This window comes from Myotis daubentonii, chromosome 8 (genome assembly GCF_963259705.1).
Source record: "Myotis daubentonii chromosome 8, mMyoDau2.1, whole genome shotgun sequence".
Taxonomy (NCBI): Eukaryota; Metazoa; Chordata; class Mammalia; order Chiroptera; family Vespertilionidae; genus Myotis; species Myotis daubentonii.
The window spans coordinates 69,958,800-69,982,186 of record NC_081847.1 but is presented as its reverse complement, the minus strand read 5'-3'; the positions used below and the strand labels follow the sequence as shown (position 1 = coordinate 69,982,186).

The 23,387-nt window shown below is 53.3% G+C and overlaps 2 protein-coding genes across 5 annotated transcripts in view; both read left to right on the top strand.

The window, feature by feature from the left end:
- Window positions 1-4,307, top strand: part of MMP9 (matrix metallopeptidase 9) — a 37,600-nt gene extending 33,293 nt beyond the window's left edge. For all 3 annotated transcript variants that reach the window (XM_059706901.1, XM_059706900.1, XM_059706899.1), the window contains 5 exons: window positions 870-1,200; window positions 1,327-1,466; window positions 1,789-1,939; window positions 2,032-2,135; window positions 4,006-4,307. In XM_059706901.1, coding sequence (XP_059562884.1) covers window positions 870-1,200; window positions 1,327-1,466; window positions 1,789-1,939; window positions 2,032-2,135; window positions 4,006-4,124 — 845 coding nt within the window. In that variant the 3' untranslated portion in view covers window positions 4,125-4,307. The remainder of the gene's footprint in view (window positions 1-869; window positions 1,201-1,326; window positions 1,467-1,788; window positions 1,940-2,031; window positions 2,136-4,005) is intronic.
- A 3,900-nt stretch (window positions 4,308-8,207) lies between these two features.
- Window positions 8,208-23,387, top strand: part of SLC12A5 (solute carrier family 12 member 5) — a 36,100-nt gene continuing 20,920 nt past the window's right edge. Inside the window, exons 1-4 of one of the 2 annotated variants that reach the window (XM_059706883.1) lie at window positions 8,208-8,396; window positions 22,150-22,244; window positions 22,579-22,710; window positions 23,052-23,198. In XM_059706883.1, coding sequence (XP_059562866.1) covers window positions 8,276-8,396; window positions 22,150-22,244; window positions 22,579-22,710; window positions 23,052-23,198 — 495 coding nt within the window. In that variant the 5' untranslated portion in view covers window positions 8,208-8,275. Of the gene's footprint in view, window positions 8,397-15,926; window positions 16,394-22,149; window positions 22,245-22,578; window positions 22,711-23,051; window positions 23,199-23,387 lie in introns of those variants that run through there. The other variant, XM_059706884.1, reaches the window with a different exon arrangement.

The window sequence follows — 23,387 nt, the reverse complement described above, 5'->3', positions numbered from 1 at the left end:
GGGTTCAAAAGCCAGTCCATCCAGGAAGTGGGATAGATTACTTCCTCATCTGTAAAGTGGGGCTAATAATAGTAACTGCCTCAGGGGGTTCTTAAGAGGGTTAAATGAGTTAGAATACTGCCTAGCATATAGTAAGCACATACAAGTGTTTGATATTTTTATTGCCATTATCACTTATCATTAGTATCATTTCCTCATTTAAGAAATGGGGGTATTAAAGAATCTATTGCATAGGTTTCTTTGTTTTTTATTTTTTGGGGCGAATTTTTTAAAAAATATATATTTTATTGATTTTTTACAGAGAGGAATAGAGAGTTAGAAACATCAATGAGAGAGAAACATCAATCATGTGCCTCCTGCACACCCCCTACTGGGGATGTGCCTGCAACCAAGGTACATGCCCTTGACCGGAATCAAACCTGGGACCCTTGAGTCCGCAGGCCGATGCTCTATCCACTGAGCCAGACTGGTTAGGGCTAGGTTTCTCTGTTTTTTAGATCACACAAGCTACGTGTGTGTTTATAGAGCTTTTAGCACTGTTTGGCACTCAGTCTGAGTGCTCAAAAAACACTTCTCTCCCATCTGCGGGGTTGGGGTTGGGGTTGGGGATGTTCCTTCGTGTCTTATGTTCATAGGGCCCAGCCGGGGGCCTGACCCTCCATAGGATAACATGGCTTGAATGAAAGGTCAGTGTAGAAAAGGATGGGGCCTTCCTGTGCTTGGGGGAAGGCAGGCTCCAGCATCTAAAGTGAGGGGAGTGAGAGGGGGGTGGGGGGGGCGGGCACTGATAGGCTTTGGGGAGTAGATACAGTATTCTGCAGGCACAGAGGTATGCAGGATAGGGCGTCTCATCCGGTGTCTCTTTTTAGGCCCTCGCCCTAAACCTGAACCACGGCCTCCAACTACTACACCTACAACCCAGCCCACCGCTCCCCCGACGGTCTGCACCACTGTCCGCCCCTCAGAGGGCCCCACTACTGGCCCCACAGGCCCCCCTTCAGCTGGCCCCACGGATATCCCCACTGCTGGCCCCACCGGTGCCCCCACTGCTGGCCCCACGGATACCCCCACCCGTGCCCCCACTGCTGGCCCTTCTGTGGTCCCTACAGCGTCTTTGGATCCAGCGGAGAATGTTTGCAACGTGGACATCTTCGACGCCATCGCAGAGATGGGGGGTTACCTGCATTTGTTCAAGGACGGGTGAGGCGCAGGGATGTGCGGTGAGGGAGGGGGTTTGGAGGAGGGACCCTCCCCCCGCCCCCGCCCCCGCCCACTGGACTTTGGTTCAAGGTTCATTGCCCTGCCTGTCCCTTTTCACGTTCCCAGGAGGTACTGGCGATTCTCTGAGGCCCAGGGGCGCCGGGTGCAGGGCCCCTTCCGTATCAGGGACACGTGGCCTGCGCTACCTCCCAAGCTGGATTCCGCCTTTGAGGAGCCGCTAACCAAGAAGATGTTCTTCTTCGCTGGTTAGTTTCCTCCTCTCTCCTTCCCTCCTCGCCATCATCGCAATCTAGTAGGACAGAGAGAGCCGGGGTAACCCATACCAGGGCTTGTGCGGATTTAAGGAGACGCGCCCCCTCCTGGCGGGTGCCGTTTAGCAGGGGCTGAGTTCCAGCTCCCCGCTTCACGGAACCCTGCACGATCATACCGAGCGGCTCTGCTTGCGGGCAGAGAGACTGCGGGCGCGCCAGGCTCCGAAAGAGCTCGCTGGGTTTCCCCTTCTGACACTTAAGGAGAATGTGTGCTTCCTCCCTGCCCCCAGGCTGATGTGACCCTTCTCTCCTGCAGGGCGCCAAGTGTGGGTCTACACGGGCGCGTCGGTGCTAGGCCCGAGGCGTCTGGACAAGCTGGGCTTCGGCCCGCAGGTGGCCCAAGTCACCGGGGCCCTCCCACGCGGCGGGGGGAAGGTGCTGCTGTTCAGCAGACAGAACTTCTGGAGGTGAGAGCCGCGAGGGCCGCCGGCAGGGGGAGCCCGGGCGCCACCCGCCTGTCCATCCGCTCAGCACCTGTCTCCTCTCCGCCTTCCTGCAGGTTTGACCCGAAGTCGCAGATGGTAGATCCCAAGAGTGCCAGCCCTGTGGACCAGATGTTCCCCGGGGTGCCCTTGAACATGCACGACATCTTCCAGTACCGAGGTGATGGCTGCAGACGGGGCTCAGGGGAGGGTCCCTCTCCGAGACACCTCTTCCCATGCTAGAGCCTGGTCAGCTTCTGAGCGAGAAAAGGACAAGGCCCTGGCGATTGAGGCAAATGTCCCCGTGGCAGTTAGAGAGGCAGGGACCTTCCCCAGATCATACAGGGGTGCAACCAGGACTGGGATCCTGGTTTCCTGCCTTCCCAGCTGCAAGCTCTTTCCCAACAATGCAGGACACATGGTTTGCATGAAGGCGCATGCATTATTATACGGTATTTGTCAAAGTACCTAGAATGTGCCAGATCCTGTGCTGCCACCAGGAATATAGTGATACACAAGGCGAGTCATAGCTGTGGGTCTTTGGGCAAGTCACTGCTACTCTCAGAGCCTCGGTTTCCCAGTCTGGAAAACTGGGAGGCTAGCTGGAATTATACTTGCTTTCTCTTTTTCACCACTCACATCCAATCAGTTGACAAGTGCTGTTGGTTTTATTGCTGAAATATTTACTTTCACTATCTCCTTTGCAAACACCCCACTCCAAGCCATCCTGGTTGTCCAAAAACGGTTATTCTCTGGGAGCAGGGAGTGGTTAGGAATGGAGACAATAGTTTGGGAGTGACTACAGACCCAGTCCAAGGTCAAAGGAACTAACATGATCAGACCCCTCACTCCTCCCACTACTTCTGCCATTCCCTCTGCTCACTCCACCCACACTGGCCTTCTGGCTGCTCTTTGAACACATCAAGGTCGGTCCTCGCTTAGGGCTTTTGTGCCAGTTGTTCCCTCTGCCTGGAAGGTTTTTTCCCAGATTGTCACTGTGCTGCCTCCCTCTTACTCTTCAGGTCTCAGCGCTAGAGCCACCTTTTCAAAGAGGCCTCTCTGACCCTCATTACCTATTCACTTACTTGCTTTTGTTTCCTTTCCACTTTCAAAACCAATCTCATTTATTTACACAGTTGCTTGTTACTCATCTGCCTTACCCCACTAGAGCAGCGATTTTCAACCTTTTTCATCTCAGGGCACACATAAACTAATTACTGAAATTCTGCAGCACACCACAAAATATACATATTTTTGCTGATCTGACAAAAAACAATAGGTATAATTTTGATTCACCCACACCGGACAGCTATTGTTGTGATAGCTGTTGTCATTTTTTTAATATGCCAGTCTAAGGGAAAAGAGGTCAGTGCCCCCGACTAAATAGTCAGGAATTGCCTGTTTTAAAAAATCTTGCGGCACAGTGGGTGAAAATCACTGCACTAGAGTGTAAGCACCCAAAGAACTGAGATCATGCCTGCAGCTTTTCTCTGCTCTATCTTCAGTGCTTCTTTAAAAAAATTTTTTTAAAAAATTGATTTCAGAGAGGAAAGGAGAGAGAGGGAGAGAGATATAAAACATCAATGATTAGAGAGAATCATCGATCATCTGCCTCCTGCACGCCCCACACTGGGGATCAAGCCCACAACCCAGGCATAGGCCCTGACTGAGAATCGAGCCATGATCTCCCGGTTCATCAGTCAATGCTCAACTGCTGAGCCACGCGGGTGGGGCTCCTCAGTGCTTCTAACAGTACTTGGCATGATAAATATTTGTTGAATGAATAAATGAATGAAAGGATTTGTTGAATGAATGAATGTTGAATGAATGGTCCTGAGCACCTACTGTGTGCTACACTCTGTGCCAGTGCTTTGGACATCAGGGTCTGTGCCTTCCAGTATCTCTGTGGGGGAGATGAAGGTGTGATATAAAAACCTTGGGAAGACCTAGAGAGGACAGGAGGGATGATTGTTAAGATCTTGCTTTTGTTTCTGTTATGTATATGTGGGAGGTTTGGAATCACCCCTCTTGTACCTGCCTCTCCTCTGCAGATAAAGCTTACTTCTGCCAGGACCGCTTCTACTGGCGCGTGAATTTCCAGAATGAGGTGAACCAGGTGGATGAAGTGGGCTATGTGACCTATGATCTCCTGCAGTGCCCTGAGACCTAGGGCACCCCCCTGCTTCAGCACCGCAGTGTGGGTCCCCACCTTGATGGAGAAGGAGCCAGTTTGCTGGATACAAACCGGTGGGTCTGTTCTGAAGGACAAAGGATGAGTGGAGGTGGGCTGGGCCCCCTCTTGTCCCACCTTCCTTTTTTGTTGGAATGTGTTTAATAAACTTGGATACTCTAACCTTGAGGTTTATTTTTGTATGTATGTGTGCATGCAAGAACATATGCATGTATGTATGTATGTAACCGAGGGAGTGGTTACTATGTGCCAGACAATGTTCTAAGCACTTCATAAATATTAACATATTCACTTCTTCCCATTAGGAAAGTATAATGTGATTATTCCTGTTTTACAGCCGAGGACATGGCCAATTGTTCATAAAACATTTATTGAGCCCTTACATGAGCCAGGCCCTGTGCTGGGCACTGGGGATAGAGAGATGAAACGGGCTATGTTTCTGTCCTCAAGGACCCCTCAGGATCCTCAAACTTTGGGGTGCATACGAGTACCATTAGAACTTGCTTAACATGCAGACGCCAGGGTCTGCCCCCAAAGAGTCTAAGTTAGTTATAAGAGTGATTCTGTGGCCAGTAGGGATGGGATCACACTTGGAGAGTGTGCAGTGTGTGACCTGTTATCCTAAAGATTGTGTGTGTGTGTGTGTGTGTGTGTGTGTGATTGTGCGTTTGTGCGTGTTATGCTTAAAGTCAGGGCATGTTGCCCAGCCAAGTTGACATCTGAGCTTGTGCTGAATCTGGAAGGATGAACAAGAGCTTCTTGGAAAAGTAGGACTGTCTTCTAGGAGAGTTATTTACCAAGAACCTGAACGAGCCTGCTCTCTAACCCTCCCACACAACAACACCTAGAAGGATGTTGATTGCAGCATTATTTGTACAGGCAACAACCTAAGTACCCAAGGGTAAGGCAGTGGATAAATAAAATATGGATTATATGCCAGATGGTAGTGAAACTGACAGTTAACAGTAAACATGTTTAGGTGTTAGATAATAGAGGCTTTAACTAAGTCTTTCAATTGCTTTGGTTGTCATGTAGCTTATAGTAAAAGATTAAGAAAATGTTAGTTATTCCTAGAGACCTGCCTGGAAAGCAAGTTTCAGGAAAAAATGTTTAAAAGCACAATTTGCTTGAGATAATAGATTAATGTAGCTAGTTAAGCACAAAACAACTTAAACAATGACAAAGGTCACAAGATGTTTAGCCTTTTGCTTTAAAGATAACATTACTGATGCACAATTATGAAATATTTTTGCAGAATCTTGATTCTGCAACCTGGTTAGATCACCTGACTACAGTGACAAAGACACCAGACAAGAGGACATAGAAACTAAATTAATCAGACAAAGGGAAACTGCTGAGGCTTGCACAAGAACTAGCCAATCAGCTTCACCCATGACCTCTAAACCCCAGTGCTCAATCTTTGCCTTTAAAAACCTTTGGGTTTTTAAAGCCATCAAGGAGTTTGGATTTTGAGCGCTAGTTTGCTGTTCTCCTGGCTTGATGCCAATAAGTTGCTTTTATTTTTTTCTACTGCAAAAATTGGTATTTAGTGTTTGGCTCTGCTGTGTGTTTGGTGGGCAGACCCTCTTCCATTTGGCAATACAGTGGGGCCTTGACTTACGAGTGTCTCGACTAACGAGTTTTTTGAGATACCAGCTGTCTCTCCACCGATTTTTTGCATTGAGTTGGCAGAGTAATTTGAGTTAACGAGCTCCTTAATGAGCTCCTTAACGAGCTCGGTCTGGGAACGAATTAAACTCGTAAGTCAAGGCCCCACTGTAGTAGCTACCCCTGGTACAGCACTGACTATATGCCAGATCCCGTTCCATGTGTTTTCTGTGTGTTAACACAGCTAATCCTTAAATTAAACCTATGAGACATGTACCACTCTTACCTTATAGGTATTGTTATTATTGTCAGCACCCCCACCCATTTTACAAATGAGGAAACTGAGGCACAGCTTACCTGGTCTCATAGCTGGTGAGCGGTAATTGTGTGCTCTTGGTGCAAACGCTGGGAGAAGAGAAAAGCAGGCAGTGTTAGGGAAGTACAAATGGCTCAGAACTTGAATGTGTGGTTTTAGCAGGTGGATGAGAGGGGAGTAGAGAAGATTCTGGAATGACAGGAATGGTGGTCTGGACTAGATAAGAGAAGGTCTAAATGCCAGGTTGAGGAGTATGCACTTGACCTTAAAGGATGACCTAGGGACTTGACTGAGGATGGGGCAGATGAGCTGAGGTAATGGGCTTGATCAGATTTGATAATCTTCTGGACCTGAGGTTCAAATGGGAGTTTAAGGAGGGGGTCAGAGGACTTCTCCCCTCTGGGTGGAGGTCCTCTCTTCTAACATCCGTTTCTTGTTCAGGAATGACCCACTTCCATTGAGATACACATTCCTTATTATGGCTTGTTTAAAATTCCTCTGGATCCCTGACTCTCTCTAGAGACTGTTCCATTTCTCTATTCCTCATCCCCATCCATAATAGAACTTCCTCAAAGCGTGGATTTCTACTCACAGTCTCCACTTCCTCAACTCCCTATCTCTCAACTACTTCCAGCCTGGCTCCCACTACAGAGGGCCCACCACACCCCTGAAATCACTCTCTTCAAAGCCACTTACCATCTTCCTGTAGCCCACTGGTTCTCAACCTTGGCTGCACATTAGAATCACTTGGGAATCTTTTTAAAATCCTGATTTCTGGGCCTCATCCTCGGGAAATTCTGTTTCTTTGTTACTAATGTTGTGGCCCCAACCCATAACAAAGAAACAGAATTTCCCGAGGATGAGGCCCAGACATCAGGATTTTAAAAAGATTCCCGGGGGGTTTTAATGTGCAGCCAAGGTTGAGAACCATTGCTGTAGCCAGATGCAACAGGGAGCCCATCCTAAACCATCTCTCAGGTTCTTTGACACAGTCAATCAAGCCCTTCTTCCTGAAAATTTTCTCCACTTGGTCTCTCGGATCCTTCTTCCTTCTGTTTCTCCTCTCACCTTATTGGTTGGACTTTCCTCTTCCCAAGCTCTAAATCAGTGGTTCTCAACCTTCCTAATGCCGCGACCCTTTAATACAGTTCCTCATGTTGTGGTGACCCCCAACCATAAAATTATTTTCGTTGCTACTTCATAACTGTCATTTTGCTACTGTTATGAATCGTAATGTAAATATCTGATACGCAGGATGTATTTTCATGGTTACAAATTGAACATAATTAAAGCATAGTGATTCATCACAAAAACAGTATGTAATTATATATGTGTTTTCAGATGGTCTTAGGCGACCCCTGTGAAAGGGTCCTTCGACCCCAAAAGGGTCGCGACCCACAGGTTGAGAACCGCTGATCTAAATGATAGTGTGCCCTTGTGCTCAACCCTTGGGCTTCTTCTCACTGCGCACTCATCCCCTGGGATCTTGTCTAGCCCCACAAGTAGCATCTCCAAAATTGTATCCCCAGCCTTAGCCTCTCCCCCAAGCTCCAGACTCGTATGTTCAACTGCTGACTCTGTGCGATCCTTACATGACAAACAGGCATCTCAACCTAACAGGCCCAACTGAACTCTTGGGCTCCATCTTCCACACATGCTTCCCCACCTTTAGTAAAAGACATCCTTTGCCCTCAATCATACCTAAAACCTGGTCAGTCCTAAGACCTAGAAATCTGTTGAACTCCTTGTTCTGGTACAAAGAATCTCAACTTTGGCACTGCCTCGGGCCAGATAGTTCCGTGTGCGGGGTTGTGAAATGTTTGGTGTCCTCCTCCAGAAGGCAGCAGGACCCATGGACAGGTGCCAGGCCCACTCAGAGTCAGTCCTCCTCCCCACACCCGGGCCTCAACGTGGGGTGGGCTGCTATGCAGAGGACTCGTGGCAAACCTGTGGCTCACGGTCAGACAGCCTTGGTACGAGCCTAGATGGTGACAGGTGCTGCTACCCCCAAATGCCAGCACCACCCTCTCTTCCGCTGTGACAACCAAAAATGTCTGAAGTAGGCAGCACAGCGGGCACTAGGACCCCGCGCGGCGCCGCGTCCGGCGAGGGTTGGGGGGATCCGCTCTTTCTGCCTCCTGGAGCCGGGCTGCGGCCACTTGTGCGATCCCGGCCGCACCGCGGCCGCCCGGCCCCTGTCGGCACCATGAGCCGCAGGTTCACCGTCACCTCGCTGCCTCCCGCGGGGCACGCGGGGACCCCTGACCGAGAGCCCCACAGGCATCCGGCCGCCGATAGCCGCCACCTCTCAGGGGAAGACGCCAAAGGTAGAGGCCGCAGGGGCGGGGCCTGAAGGAGGGGGCGGGGCGAGATAAGGGGCGGGGCCACGGGGCGGGTCTTCTGTTGTCAGGGGCAGGGGTTCCCAGCGAAAGCCCGAGGGCGAGAGGAGCTGAGACCTAGGGATGGAGGGAAGTGGGAGGGGAAATGGTGAAGGGCGGGGCCAGATCGAGGTGGGCGTGGCCAAGGGAAGAGCGGGGAGCCTGAGGCGAAGGGGCGAACCTTGTGATGAAGGCGTTGAGTCTAGGGAACTGGGCTGCTGGGCACTCAAGGGGCGAGGTCTTTACGGATAGGAGGCGGGACCAGACGGGGGAAGGTGGAACCAGGGAAGGCGGAGGGCGGTGTGACTAAGGGTTGGGTACCGAGCCAATGGGAGGAGGTAGGACTAGCTGGGTTTGGGGCTAGATAAGGGCGGAGGCAGAGGGAAAGGGGTTGGGCCAGGACATAGGAGAGAGGTCAGGGTGGGGGTGGGGGTGGGAATGGGAGGGAAAATGAGTCAGGGTCCCTTAGGCAGGTGCTGGGTCCCTCGGTCATTGTTGCCTGGCAGATCCTCCCGTCTTCAGCCTCCCAGGAGGCATCGTGGACAGCACTGGGTAGCCCGGGAAGGGGATGGGAGAAAGAGAAGTTAGTTTGGACCCCGGACAGCCAGATCCTGGGAGGATGCTGTGAGGACTCCAGGGCCAGAAGGGTTGGGTGGAACCAGTGCAGGAGGGATTGGGGGCGTCTTCTTCGAGGGCCCAGGCCAGTAGTCTTGTAATGGAAGTCACAGGCCGGGTATAGAAGAGAGAGGAGGGGCAGGATCCTACTAGCCTTCGGCGAAGAATCCTGGATGCACACACTCCGCAGGGGGCCCTTGTCGGGGGTTCCTTCCCTGGCTCTGTGCCACTCGGGTCTGGAAGGAACGTGGCAAATCAGCCTGGAGTGGCCCCGCGGCGGGAGACGGAAGAGCCTCCCACGGCCGCCAGGGGTCGCTGCTGAGCTGCAGGTGAGCTCACCCTGACTCCAGCAAAACCAAGGACCCCAAACCCTAGCCTAGAGGGATACTTTAGGGGTTTCTTTGGCGAATCCCCTCATTGTATAGATGACCAACCAAACTGAGACCTGGAGTTCCACAGGGCTCCCGTCCATGAACCAAAAGCTTACTGGAAGTGGCCACTCAGATTTCTTGGACTCCTTCCACTCTTCATCTTTTCCATAGTCTGTCTGTCTGCTTTCTAATTTTCATAAATAGCCTTATCATCCTTCCAGATTCAAAAGCCAGAACTTCAGGAGCCATTCTCAACGCCTCCTTTTCTCTTTCCAATGAGGGGGTCCTCACGTCTTGACCACACCACCTCCAAAACTCCCTAATCTGACCACATCTCCCCTCCTGTCCACATTACCCTAGTCCATACCCTCATCACCTGTCACATGGCCACCACCATAGCCTCCTCCCTGGTCTGCCTACCTCCAATCCTATCCTAACGCCGCTCCAACATGCTCCCCACTGCTTTAGGATAAAGGCCAAACCGTCATTCAAACATTTCCCTCCTGGACTCCTGGTACACTGTCTGTGTTCAGCTCTCCACCTCCAGTAGCCAGGGAAACGCCTACTCACCCTGTAAGTTATAGCTCATTTAACTTCTGAAAAACTTTTTCACTTTCCTTGGCTTCGAAGCGGAGGCAGTCATTCCGCTCCTGCCCAGCCACTGCATCATTAGAGCACGTGTCCTAGTGGGTGGAGGTTACTTACTTGTGTGTCTCCTGCATCTCCAGGGCAGGGATCATATCCTTTTCTAAAAATTTGTTTTTATTATTTTTATTTCATGTATTTATTATTTATTTTTGCAGTATAGTTGACATAAAATATTATGTTAGTTTCAGGTATACAACATAATGTGATTTATAAAGTGATCACAGTGGTAAGTCTAGTAACCATCTGTCAACATACAAAGTTATTATATTACTGACCATATTCCCTGTGCTGTGCATTTAATCCTGGTGACTTACTTATTTTGTAACTGGGAGTTTGAACCTCTTAATCCCCTTCACTTGGTTCACCAATCCTTCCACCTCCTCCCCTCTGGTAAACCATCAGTTTGGTCTCTGTATTTATGAGTCTGTTTCTGTCTGGTTTTGTTGGTTCATTTGTTTTATTTTTTTGGATTTCACATATAAGTGAAATCATACGGTATTTATCTTTCTCTGTCTACCTTGTTTCACTTAGCGTAATACCCTCTAGCCCCATCCATGTTGTCATCAGTGGCAAGATTTCATTCATTTTATGATTAAGCAGGGACCATTGTTTTATCTTTGTGTTCTGAGTGCCGAACCCACAAGCTGGCACTTAGCAGTGACTTAATGCTCATCAGATGAGAGGGGGAAAGGCTGTAGGCTCCTGCTTCTCCTCCCCGTGCCTCCTCCCTTCCCATTCCTCACCCCCTGGCCTGAGAATAAGATGGTCCTCTCTCTCATCTCAGCTTTCAGTTTTGGGTGTGCAGGTGTCTGTGCAAACTGTATGTGAATCTGGAAAGCTGTGTGCCTGTGGCAGAGGCAGTGTGTCTATGTCTTTGTGTTTCTTGAGGGAGCAGCATCCTGTGCCAACTCTAATGACCTGTGTGGTGGTCAATGAGTCAGTACTTATGTGTGTCACTATATGACAGAGTGTTGATGGGCATGTTGATGTGTGTATTTCTGTGTCTATCTGTGGGGTGGGTACTTGTGCTGAGTTCATTGGAAGTTCCATCTGGAGAATGATTTGGGTGAAGGACTTGTAATAGCCTCCAGTACCTCCTCCTTTCTTCTTTTTAAAAAATATATTTTTATTGATTTCAGAGAGAAAGGGAGAGGGAGAAAGAGAGAGAGAAGCATCAATGATGAGAGGGAATTATTGACCGGCTGCCTCCTGCATGCCCCAAACTGGGGATCGAGCCCACAGCCCGGGCATGTACCCTGACTCAGAATCGAACCTGAGACCCTTCAGTCTGCAGGCCAATGCTCTATTCACTGAACCAAACCGGCTGCTCTAGGGCCGGTACCTCCTCCTTGATAGATCGCCGCCTGGGGAAGTGGATAAGGGCTCTCTAGGGAGACCAAACATCTGATGGTACCTTTCCCACAGCTGTTCCTGTGCAGCCCTCTGGCCCCAGGGAGGTACTCTCCCCACCTCCTGTCCCCACCCAGGCCCACAGGGAGTGGTGACAGCACATGTAAGGCGGGGGAAGGCTTAGGGGAGGGCTTAGGCTTGCAGGTCACTTGCATATGAGCATTGCCTTTCATTCTGGACTAAAGGAGTGGAGTTTGTTCCTGGAGGTGCTTCCTGCTGCCAGGGGGTCAGTACAGGTGGGAACATGACATACAGGGGTGAAAGAAGCAAGTCAGAGGCTGAGTCTCTAATCTACCAGTAACCCTGCACTGTAGCCCCCATGCCTCAGTTGTCTCATCTGTACCATGGGAAGATGGATGGCGAGTTGGCTGGATGGAAGTGGACCTGACCAGTTGTTACAACTCTGAACTACTCCCTCATCCCTTTATACCACTCCCTGCTGTGCCTCAGTTATCAAGGAGGAAGGCAGGGTAGTAGAAAGAGCCCTGGGCCTGGGCTAAGACTAACAGGAATTGGGATGTGTCCCCATGGAGTGAGAGAGAGCCAACTGATGCTAGGGGGATAGAGCAAGATCACAAGGTAGCCCACCCACACTCTAGCTCAGATTCTGTGGGTGGCCTTGCTTCCCCTCTCTGGACCCCAATTCCCTCATCTATAGTGTAAAGGAGTTGACCAAGAAACTTTACGAGGGTTTTTCTAGCCACAAAGGCTAAGCTCCTTGATGATCTAGAAGGGTGACGTTCTCTGCTTTTCCATACCCAAAGCTCATGTTTCAGTCTGCCTATAAATTGGGAAGAATGACACTGGATTATTGCTGTAAATATCAGATCTATCTCCAAACTGACAAGGAGTTCTCCAGTCACCCCATCTTTAAGCCAGGGCTCAGAACCTCACTGCCCAGTACCTCAGCCCAAGGTGAGCCCTGGGAATCTCCATGGCAACAAACTGGTTATGAACGTGGCTGCAGTTGCCATAGTGACAGGCCTCTCTCTCTCTCTCTCTCTCTCTCTCTCTCTCTCTCTCTCTCTCTCTCTCTTTCTCTCTCTCTCATCCCCCTCATCTCCCCTCCCCTCTTCTCAATGAACCAGAGAGATCTTCAGGCCTCAGCTCTCCAGGTGGGATGGGGGTGGGGGTGGGTACAGTGAGAAGGGGGTCCAGATTGAGAAAGAGGGAAGATGGTCTGAATCTGTAGGGGAATGGGAGACTGTTGGGGTGCCATTGTCATGGTGATGGGGCTGCAGCCTGTTAATTAAGCCCCTGGTTGCCACGGAGACGATGGTGGTTGACATGCTCTGCAGCGAGCCCTGTGTGTGGGGTGTGCTGTGCGCTGGACTCATCAATTCACTGTGAGGATTTTGGGTCTGGAGAATGGGGATTGCAGGTGGGGAGAGAAGAGTGAAGGAGGGAGTTCAGGGCTTTGGCTCCATGAGGTCAGAACTGGGGGTGGGTGGGTTAGGTCCTGGGGTAATGATGTGGGCATAAGGATGGATAGAGATTGAGTCACGAGGAGGAACACTATGTCTGCCTCCCATGGAAGGAGGAACCAATCAGGTGGCTCCAGCTTCCTCCAATTCTGGTTCAGTGGATGGAGCTCTGGACTGGAGAGCAGGAATCTGGATACTAGCCCTGATCTGCCACGGTTCACCCCATGAAGAAAACTGCATCTTTCCATTTCTAAACCAACTTCCCCATAAATGGGGAGTGATAAAAGGTAAATTATACAAGTCTCAATCCTGATACTTAGGAGGCAGCTTCTCTGAATATTTTTCTCTCTGAGAAGTATAAGGTGGGAGAGGGAATCAGTTTTAGAGACTCAGAATTCAAAAATAGGACCCTGCTCAGCTCTGCATCTTGTGTGCTTTCCTGAGAGGGTTCCCCTCTAGCTAGATCTTCCTGGGGCTCTGGGTGGGGATGGGGTGCTGAGCTGGAAGCCATATTCCTGGGCTCAGAGCTGAGGGACATCTTGCTGGTCATCTGGCCAAGGCCAAGCTGGCAGTGCACAAGATGCCTGCAATGTGTTTTCTCAAAGCCTCGCTGCAGAGCATTTGCCTGAGGCCAGAATAGGGACCGGTCTCCTTGAAAGGTGGGGTGTGTGAATTGAAGGTCTGGGTTCTACCCTTGGGACTCTGACTTCACTTGGTCTGGGCTCCATGATGTCAGTCTGAGATAAATGGAGAGAACATTAGGAGTTTTCAGAGAGGGAAGAAGTTCCATGGATTATGTAGCCTCACCCTCTCAGTTTCAAGATGGAGATACTGAATCCCCAAGAGAGGACCTTAGTCTTGCCCACGGCTATGCAGAATTTTGGGGCAGAAGACAGGATGGCAGCATTATTTCCTGAATCCCAGATGCCTCATGAGATGGGAGCTGTGGTCAGGGTGGACATACGGGACACCGAGGGGAAGAGGAGTCACTCCTACTACCTTCACCTGTACTCCCTTAGGATCTAGGTTTCCCCCACGGACGGGCTCAGTACCTGAGTGGCTAAGGCTCTGGCCTACAAATGGAGGGAAATACCCCCAGGAGACCATCCCAGACCTGGGTTTGTTGAAAAAAAAAAAAAAATCTCAGCATTTAATTTATTTCACAGCATATCCCAGGCAAGCCTACTGCCTGTTTTACTCTGTTACTTGTCTCTGCAGAGTCGTGGAAAACCATAATGCTGTTGCTGCTGGTGGTGTGTGTAGTGGAGTGCTTAGGAGCTCTTGCACACTAGCCTACCCTACTGCTCTCCTTTTAACCCGTCACCAATTCAAACTTATTTAATTTTGGGGGGGTATTTTTTTTCCTCTGGGAAAGCCAAGTCCAATTTTCACACCTGTCTGAATAGCTAGCTCTTCACCCTAGAGTCCTTTCAGCATCCACAGAACCCAGTGGCTCTGATACCTTATTGGTGGATCCCTCAGAGTCCCCTTTCAGTCAGCTGCGGAAGACTCTCTGGCTGACTCAATGTGAAAGCACCACGGACAAATGGGTACAGGGGAATCTGAACCGCGGGCCCTGTCCATGGTTCTGAAGGTCACATCCTAGAATCTGGTCTTCAGTCAGTCACATGGATGGCTTTTAGGAAGGTCTAAAAGAAGACCTGAAGGTCTTCTGGGTCCACCTCCACTTGCAAGGCAGGAGGGCACTCCAGTCTGGTGACTTGGAAATCCAAGCACAAGAAAGGGAGAAAGCGTAGCTCAGACCCAGTCCCCGTTTCTTTGTTAGAAGCCAAGAATCAGAGGTCCTTTCTGTAGGAGGCAGGGCAGTTTAAAAAGAGGTTGCGCTGAGGAGCAGAGTCCTAAACTGGAATAAAGCAACCTGGCTCCTAGACCGCGATCTGCCATTCACTGGCACTGTGTTCACACACAGCCATTTATTTCTCCTCTGTGGGCCTTCATTCTCATCTGCAAAATGAAAGCCATGCATTAGATAAGATGATTGATGCCATCCCTTCCAACCCCAGAGCTCTTCTGGAACTTAGAGGGCTAGTGTTGGTGGCTACCAGGGTGAGTCTGAAAGTCATTTCCCCTTCATCTGTTCTCACCCTTTGATGTTTAGATCTTCCAGAGACTCAGAGGGTCCAAGCCTCCGATGCTGCTTTCTGAGATGTCTCCACCACAGGCTCCAGCTTGGATCTAGGGGTGCTGAGGGGTCCCCAGACAATCAAGCTTATAGGGGACCTGTGTCATGTGAGGGAGAGGAGCACAGACGGCCTGTCAGCTCTGGAATCCTCAGAAAGCAATCCTGGATTAGGGGATTAGACACTCCTGCCCCGGGAGAAAATCTGGTCCCAACCGACAGGCGGCCTCATTCCCCCTCCCCCACGCTGTCCCTGGCCCGCCTCTGGCTGGCCTGCCTTCCCTAGGACCCGCACCTCCCTGATGGGGAGCTATGCGCCCTAGAACCTCACTGCTGCGTTCTCTCCTCTCCACCATGTCTCCTTCCCAGGGTCACTGCACAGTCAGAGGGCCCCTGTCTGTGGACTCCAGGGATTTGTCTTGGGGGTGAGATGCTATGACTCTTGTCAGCCAAGCACAGTGAGAGGGTTCATTGCAACTCCTCAGGCTCCACTCCCCCAGTCTTACGGCTGGATGGCCAGGTAGAGCCTGAGTCCCCCCCATGGGGGCAGCACAGGGCTTCAGTTACGGCCTCTGGTCTTTCCACATCCTCAGCCAACCTCTGGAACAGCGAGATGGGAAAGGGTCTGTTTCCCCACCCCTCTTCCGGCCTGGCCTCCCCAGCTTTGCAGACAGGCTCTCCAGGGACCCGTAGTCCCTGGTGCCCCACCCTTGGCATCTCATCTTCCCCCTAGGGGTCGCCCCAGACCCCCAGCCAGGCAGCCGCTGCGGGGCCGCTTCCCCACGGCCGCGACCTAGTTCCCTGCCGTTATTTTTAGGGCGCGGGATGGCACCTGCCCACGTGCTGGCCCCGCCTGCGCCCGAGAGTGGGGGGCGGGCTGAGCTGTGTCTGCTGCAGGGAGGCAAGGCCCCTGTCCCCTGCAGCACCCTCTCTATCCCACCCGTGCAAGCCCTCAGTTTTAGTGCGAGGGGGCCCCCAGGCCAGCTCTGCCCTCCCCTCTTCTGCCCCCCTCCCGCGCTCCCCCCCCCCCAAAGCCCGCCAGTGGCTCACGCCTCCTGCATACGGGATGAGGTGAGCAGCGCCGCCGCTGAGAGGGGGCGCGCGCGGGTGTGAGCGTGTGTCCGTGTGCGAGTGTGTGTGCGCCGGGCGGGCGGGCACTGCAGCTTCTTCCTCCGTGGAGCGGAGGGCGAGCGAGAGCTAGAGCGAGCGAGAGAGCGGAGAAAGCAGGCAGAGGGGCGCGGGCGAGGCGGCGCAGCCATCCCCGGGCCCGGCGCGGCGCTGCCACCATGCTAAACAACCTGACGGACTGCGAGGACGGCGATGGGGGAGCCAACCCCGGTAAGCAGCGGCCCGGGGGCGGCGAGGTGGGGGCAGCGAGGAGAGGAGGCAGCTCTGGGGTTAGAGGCAGAGTGGGGGCCGCCTCCTTCAGAGAAGAGGCTGGGAATGACCGGGGCGGTGGGCACCCCGGGCGGCCTGCAGCCTTGTTCCATTGGAATGCGCCAGGCGCTGTCCGAGGTGTTGGAATGCGCTCCGCCTGGGGCCGGCTGGGGGCCGAGGGGTTGCCATTGCCCACCGACCGGGAGGCAGACGTAGGTTAACCGAGCGGGGGAGGCGGTGGGAAGGCCATGGAAGAGCTAGAATGGGCTGACGTGGAGCTCGACGGGCGGAAGGAGGGCTCCTTTCCCCCATAAGGGACCCTGGCGTCCTGGCGCAGAGTGTTGACTGGTGTCGTGGGGGGCGGGGGGAGGGCACAGTCTGCTGCAGTCCCTCTCTCTGAGACTTCCGGCTGAAAGATAAGGGGAAGGTACTTATGAGGGGCTGGAGCCACATGACGGCCCGTCCGGGCTGCGGCGTCTCCTTAAGAGGGCACTTGGTGCAATCCGGGCCCCCTCCCCCAAAGCTGCCCGAGATCCAACCTCAGAATGGAGCGTGCCTCCCCCGGAGATTGTCAGCTCTACTTTGCGGAATCTGCCTTTCCCTCTTGCGTCCCCGTGGGTTCCTATTCAGGACGGGAAGCAAGATCTCTCTCCTTTCTTCCCTCTTTCCCCTTCCCCTCGGTACCCTGGGATGGCAGTGAGGGCTCCAGGTCGGGGCAGGGGGGAGTCTTTCTAGCCAGTTCTGCTAGCCGCCTCAGGAAGGCCCCAGGAATGGGGTTCCAGCTGCTGAATCCCGGCGCCGGCGCGGCGCGGACACTGCGGACGCGCTGCGGTGGGTGCGGAGACTCGCTAGGAGCCCAAGGGTTTGGAACAAGTCCTTCTGCTGCTTCGGCTCTCCCCCGCCCTCCTCCGCGGTGTCCCTGCTCCGAGGTCTTAGGGGCCAGCCACCCCCTTGGGCTCCCAGGCCCCCGCCGCCCCCCAGCGGTCTCAGCCATCCATCACGGTTGTCAGCCGCCCCCACCCCCACCCTCCAGCAGCGCTGCGTCCCTCGCGCACTAGCGCGCCTCCCGCTCCAGCTGTCTGCGCTCAGCGCCTACAAACGCTCCCCTGGGCATAGCTTGACCCTCTGGGCCACGACTCCTGAAGACCTCCCCAGGGGGTGGCCGAGGGTCCCAAGGGCTGAAAGATCGGGGGTCCTCCAAGGACTGGCAGCCTGGACTTGAAGTCCTTCAGATCCGGAAAAGGAGGCAGAGCCAAGTGGCCGCTTGGGAAGGCTGTGGACACCAGGGTATCCATCCTTTGTCTGAGACCCTCTTCTTCCCTGGGTCTGAGTGGTCTACAGGGGTCTAAACTACTGGCTGGCCATCTCATCTACCTCCCCGTCACATTGGGGCGGCCTCATCTCTAAGCCGCCCCCTTCCCCAACAGGCTGAGACTGTGTGTGTGTGGGGGGGGGGGAGGGGGAGGGGTTTGGTTAAGTGGAGTCTGCGGCAGAATCAGGCATCGCCACGCTGTGCGCCGGGAACGAAGGGAGCCCATTCCGGTCTGGGACTCCCTTCGAATGTCTCCACTCTGAGGACAGGAACTGAACCTGAGAGATCATCTCTCTGCTCCCCCAGACAACGGGTACGGTCTGAGCCCTGCGGTTGGTGCCTTACTGGGCCGTGGGGTTTCCATGGGGTCTCAGGAGGCCTATGTGTGCAGAGCAGGAGTGGAACTAGTCACTCGCTTCAGCTCCACACCCTCCCCATCAGTTTCTAGACTCTGAATGTGGTAGGCCCATCTGGAGACCCGTTCTCTCTATACAGTGGCCAGGACCTGGAACTGGGGTGTTCCGAACCTGGGTCAGGCGTTTTGGGTCCCAGAGAGAGAAAGCCTCTCAGAGGCAGCTGGAGAAGATGGTTGGCGGTTTTAAGGACCTGTTGAGGTTGTGGGAAGAGGGACCCTCGGGCGAGAGCCCCTGGCATCTGTGATCCAAAGTTCTTGGGGATGTGGGTGGGGGAAACCCGGGTGCTGACCTCAGGTAGATGGGAATGGTCCGAGTAAAAGGGCTTCTCTGGACTGAAGAAGAACCCAAGGTATTTATTATCTCTGGCCTCCGGGTCTCCTTTCTCCTGGGGGGCTGACGCGCTCCCCCACTACCCCAATCTCGTTTGGGAATTCCCCCAGGCCTGGCCCCAGGCCCGTAGGGAGGAGGTTCCTTAGCCCGCCGCGCTCGGCGGTTTCCTCCCCGGGAGCTCTGGCCGCGGCAGCTTAATTGAAAGCCGATTCGGGTTGAGAGCTCCCAGGGGGCGGGGGCGGAGAGGGCTCAGCCTCAGTCTGGCCCTGCCTCCCTCGCACGCTCCACTAGGCACTCCCCCACCGTCCTGACTCCCGGCTCTGGGGAATCTGGACGAGTTCCCCCTTCGCAGTCCTGCCCCCTGGAGAACTGAGGCTCACCCGCCCCACAGCGCCCCCAACCAGTGCGCCTGGTTCCAGGGAGGGGCAGTCAGCTCTGGCAGGGGCGGCCGGGGGCCTGGCGTCCCGTCCGGTCGGCGGGCGGAAAGGCAGGACCCAGAGCCAGCCTCCTGAGCCGCCCCCTCCCCTGCTCTCATTTCCTGGCTGCGATCCTGCCTGGAGTCTGGCTCCGCGCTGCGCGTCGCTTACATAAGCGGCTGCGGGCGCGTGGCCGGCTCTGCGCGGCGCTCTCGGCCCGCGCGGTCGCCTTGGAAACTGGTACCCGGCTACCTAGTTGCAGGCTCCAGTCAGGACGCCCCCCTTCCTGCCCCGCGCGCGCCTCGGGTCCCCACGAAGGGAGAGGCTGGGGGATGGAGGGGCGTGAAAGGCAGAGAGGAGGGGCTCTCGCGTCTAGCTGCCTGGCCCGAGGAGCAGTCGCTGCTCGAAGAGGAACCCAGTCCCGCAGGAGACGGCCCCTGCCTCTTGCCGCCCGGGAAGAGTGTGGAATGGGGAGTCCGGGCAGGGCGGGCTCCACGTGTACTAATAATAGCCGTGATTGTAATAGCTCCAGTATGTGCCAGGCATGCATTACAGACATTATTTCACTTAATCCCAGCAGTCCTTTCAGTTAAGCCTGGTTTCCTCCTTTGCAAAGGAGGAAACCGAGGCTTAGAGTGTAAGCGACTTGCTCAACTGTATCAACACAGCTAGTGAAGCTGTGACTGAAACCTAAATTTTGACTCGAGCCTGTTTTCTTAACCACTAAGGAATTTGTTCTCGTCTCATCCCCCTCAAACCCACCAGCTCCTATCATGTCGAGGTGAGAACATGAGGCCCCTTGTCAGCATTTTAAAAGGAGGAGGAACCCACTTCACTCTTATTTCTCCTGTTCTCTGGCCCCAGCCAGCTCTTCTGAAACCCTGGAGTCAGAAAGGGAGCCTGGTGAAATTTACTTCCCAAGACTTTTTCCTGAGCAACTATTATGTCTCAGGCTTCCACTGGGAGGATGGCCCGCTATTCCCAGGAATTCACATATGTGAGGAAAAGGAAGAGTAGGTGGGGGCCCCTGTTTGGGGACCAGGAGTCGTACCTGGCTTGATGAATGAGGTGGTGGCAGGAGATAGTGGGCATCACTTCTTTCCCCTTTTACAATGTGGAGTCAGGATGAGATTGGAGTTATAACAGGTCATTCTCTGGGGAAGGACCCTGACTGGGAGACTAAGTAAAGTTTCTAGGAGGCAAGGAGGATGGGGAGGATTTGGACAGAGGGAGCGGGAGAAGGAAAGTGAGAGGAAGAGAGGGGGGCGGGTCAGGAGACGAGGGACAGGCGATTCCGAATATGGAGGGCCTCAGCTTCACTTGGACTTTGGTCAATGGGGACTTTCCGCAGGGTCCAGAGGGGAATCTGCTACTGGGACTCAGCCCTCGCCCTGAGGAAGGGGCATGGCTGGAGCTAAAGGACTGTGCCTTTAGGGTCCCTTATAGCTCGCTGAAAGGGCCCTCCCTCTCCTTGATGCCGAAGCGACTTTCTCCTTGGGTGATTTCATCCAGGCCCTTGCGTTCACACACTTCCTACACACGTATTTATTTATTTATATTTATATGTTTTTCTGATGAGTTACCCCCACCTCTTTCTCCTGCCCAGCCTCTTTCCGGGGCCTCAGACTGATGGCATATCCAAGTGGCTTCTGGACTTATTCAGTTGAGTGTCCCACAGTGCCTCACTCTCAATCAAATCCAGCATCTTCCCCACCCCTAATCTCCCCCTTTCCCATTAGTAAATAGCACCATGATCCAACCATTTATCCATGCTAGAAACCCCAGGCGTTACTCTAGATTCCTCCTTCTTCCTTTCCCAAACATCTGGCGTAGAGATATGGGCCAATCATTCTCGAGTCTGTCCATTGCTCTGCGTTGCTCGGGTCTGGGTCATCAGCCCTCGCCTAGATTACTGAAGTCCCTAACTAGCATCTGTATTCTTCATCTAAAGGCCAGAGTGATGGCTCTAAAATACAGGTCTGTTCATGGCACTTCTTTGCCTTCAATGACTTCCCATTGTTCTCGGGGTGAGGTCCAAAATCTGTAACAGGGCCTGCTAATTGTGTAAGGCCCCAGCCCACATGTATCATACCAGGCTCATCTTTTCCTATGCACGCCCCATCCTTCAGGCCCGTCTCTCCCCTCCCTCCCCCGTGCTCTTTCTTCAGACTCCAGCCAGATCAAACTTCTTTCAGCTCCTCTAACCCACTCTGTTCACTCTCGCCTCTGGGCCACCGAACATGCTGTTCTGCTGTTCTGTCTGCCTGGAACACCCTCCTGCCTCCCTCCCATTCTAACCCTTACTCATCCTTCAGTTCTCAGCCAACACGTCACTTCCGCTGGGAAGTCTTCCCTGACCTCCCAGGCTGGGCTGAAAGCCTCTCCTGTGTTCCTACAGCCCCTGTTCATCTTCTATCACAGAACTTACCACTCTGGGTTGGAAATTCCTGGTTGCTGGTTCATCTCCCCTGCCCCTGGGTTCCCTGAGGGCAGGAGTGGTGTCTTATTCTGCCTTTTACTTTTCCCCCATCCCGGTGCTGATCTTGGCACATGGCAGATATCCAGCAAATACATGTTGACTGAAGATGAATGAGGGGCATAGGAGGTGCCTAAGAGGTAGCGTATCCTTGGGGCCTCAGGCTGTAGTTTTTTCTGCCTTTTCTCCAGGAAAAAGCATGCTTCTACCCCAAAACACCAGGTGGGCCCAGTTATGGTCAAGGAGGGGCCCTGGAGAATCTAGGGTACCCTGATGAATGAGACAGGACCCCCAAGAGCAAGGAAGCATTCACCCATTCATTAAATACCTAGTATGTGCCAAAGAGTGCACTAGGCTCTTTAAACATGCTGTCAACTAAAATTCGTCAAGGGAGGCCCAGCCGGCGTGGCCCAGTGGTTGAGCATTGACCTAGGAACCAGGAAGTCAGGGTTTGGTTCCTGGTCAGGGCGCATGCCTGGATTGTGGGCTCCATCCCCAGTGTGGGATGTGCAAGAGGCAGTCAATCAATGATTCTCTCCGATCATTGATGTTTCTATCTCTCTCTTCCTCTCCCTTCCTCTCTGAAATCAATAAAAAATACTTGTAAAATAAATAAAACAAAATCTTCAAGGGAGGTAGTATTAGCTCCATGTCTCCCATGTGCACACCGAGGGTGAGAGAGGTAAAGTGGCCATACGGCTGCATTGGCCCAGGCAGATGGGTGACCACCAGTTGGTGCCAAACCACTGACTCCTCTGCCTTCTCAGGTGATGGCAACCCCAAGGAGAGCAGCCCCTTCATCAACAGCACCGACACGGAGAAGGGAAAGGAGTATGATGGCAAGAACATGGCCCTGTTTGAGGTGGGTTGCCAGGGGTGTTGGGCCTCCACCCACAGTTCATCTCCACATGTATCAGATCCTCCCTCCCTCCCTCCTCTCCTTCTCTCTGTTGGTCCATCTTCTTTCTTGAGCCTCCCTCAGCTCCTTCTCCTTCCCTGTACCTCTGCTACTCTTTATCCCCATCCTATCATCCTCTTCCCTGTTCTCCTTGCCCCCTCCTCCTCCTTTTTCATCTTATCTCATCCTCCAAGGTTTGCCTTCCTTCTCCCCATATCTCTCTGCCTCCTCCCATCCAGCTCATCCTCCTCCCCTCCCTGAGGCTCTAGCATCCTAATGCTGCCACCTCCCCCCACAGGAGGAGATGGACACCAGCCCCATGGTGTCCTCCTTGCTTAGTGGCCTGGCCAACTACACCAACCTACCCCAAGGAAGTAGGGAGCATGAAGAAGCAGAAAACAATGAAGGTGGAAAAAAGAAGCCGGTACAGGTGAGGGCCTTGGGAAGAACAAAGAGAGAGGGAAGGCCGGATGGAAGGGAGAAAAGATTGGGGAAGGAAAACAGATTCGGATGAAGAGATAGGATTTGGGGGCGGGGGGAAGGGAGATGAGGGATAGCGATAGAAGGGAGGAGGGTGGGGTTGGTTTGAAGGAGGGGTGATGCAGGCATGAAGGCTGGGAAATGGGAAGAGTAATCAGGGGGAAGAGGGATGAAGGGGTGGAGATGGAGAGAATAAGAAAGTGGGGGATGAAGGGAAAAGGGAGGAGGAGTGGGTTTGTGGGTTTGGGAGTGATTAGGGGCTGCAGAAACTGACACTGACTTCCCTGGCAGGCCCCACGCATGGGCACCTTCATGGGTGTGTACCTACCGTGCCTGCAGAATATCTTTGGTGTCATCCTCTTCCTGCGACTCACTTGGGTGGTGGGCATTGCAGGCATCATGGAGTCCTTTTGTATGGTCCTGCTCTGCTGCTCCTGTGTGAGTGACACCCTCCCCTCTCCCCCTCCTGGCAGCTGGGCTGAGCAGGGCCTTGGGGTGGGAGAGGGAGGGGGGAAGCATGAGACCTGAGCTTTTTATAGGAACCACTGCATATGATCTTTGAGAGTAAATTAGGTCTGACTGGTCCTTCCTGCCTCTCACAGGCTAGTCCAGGGGTGGGCAAACTTT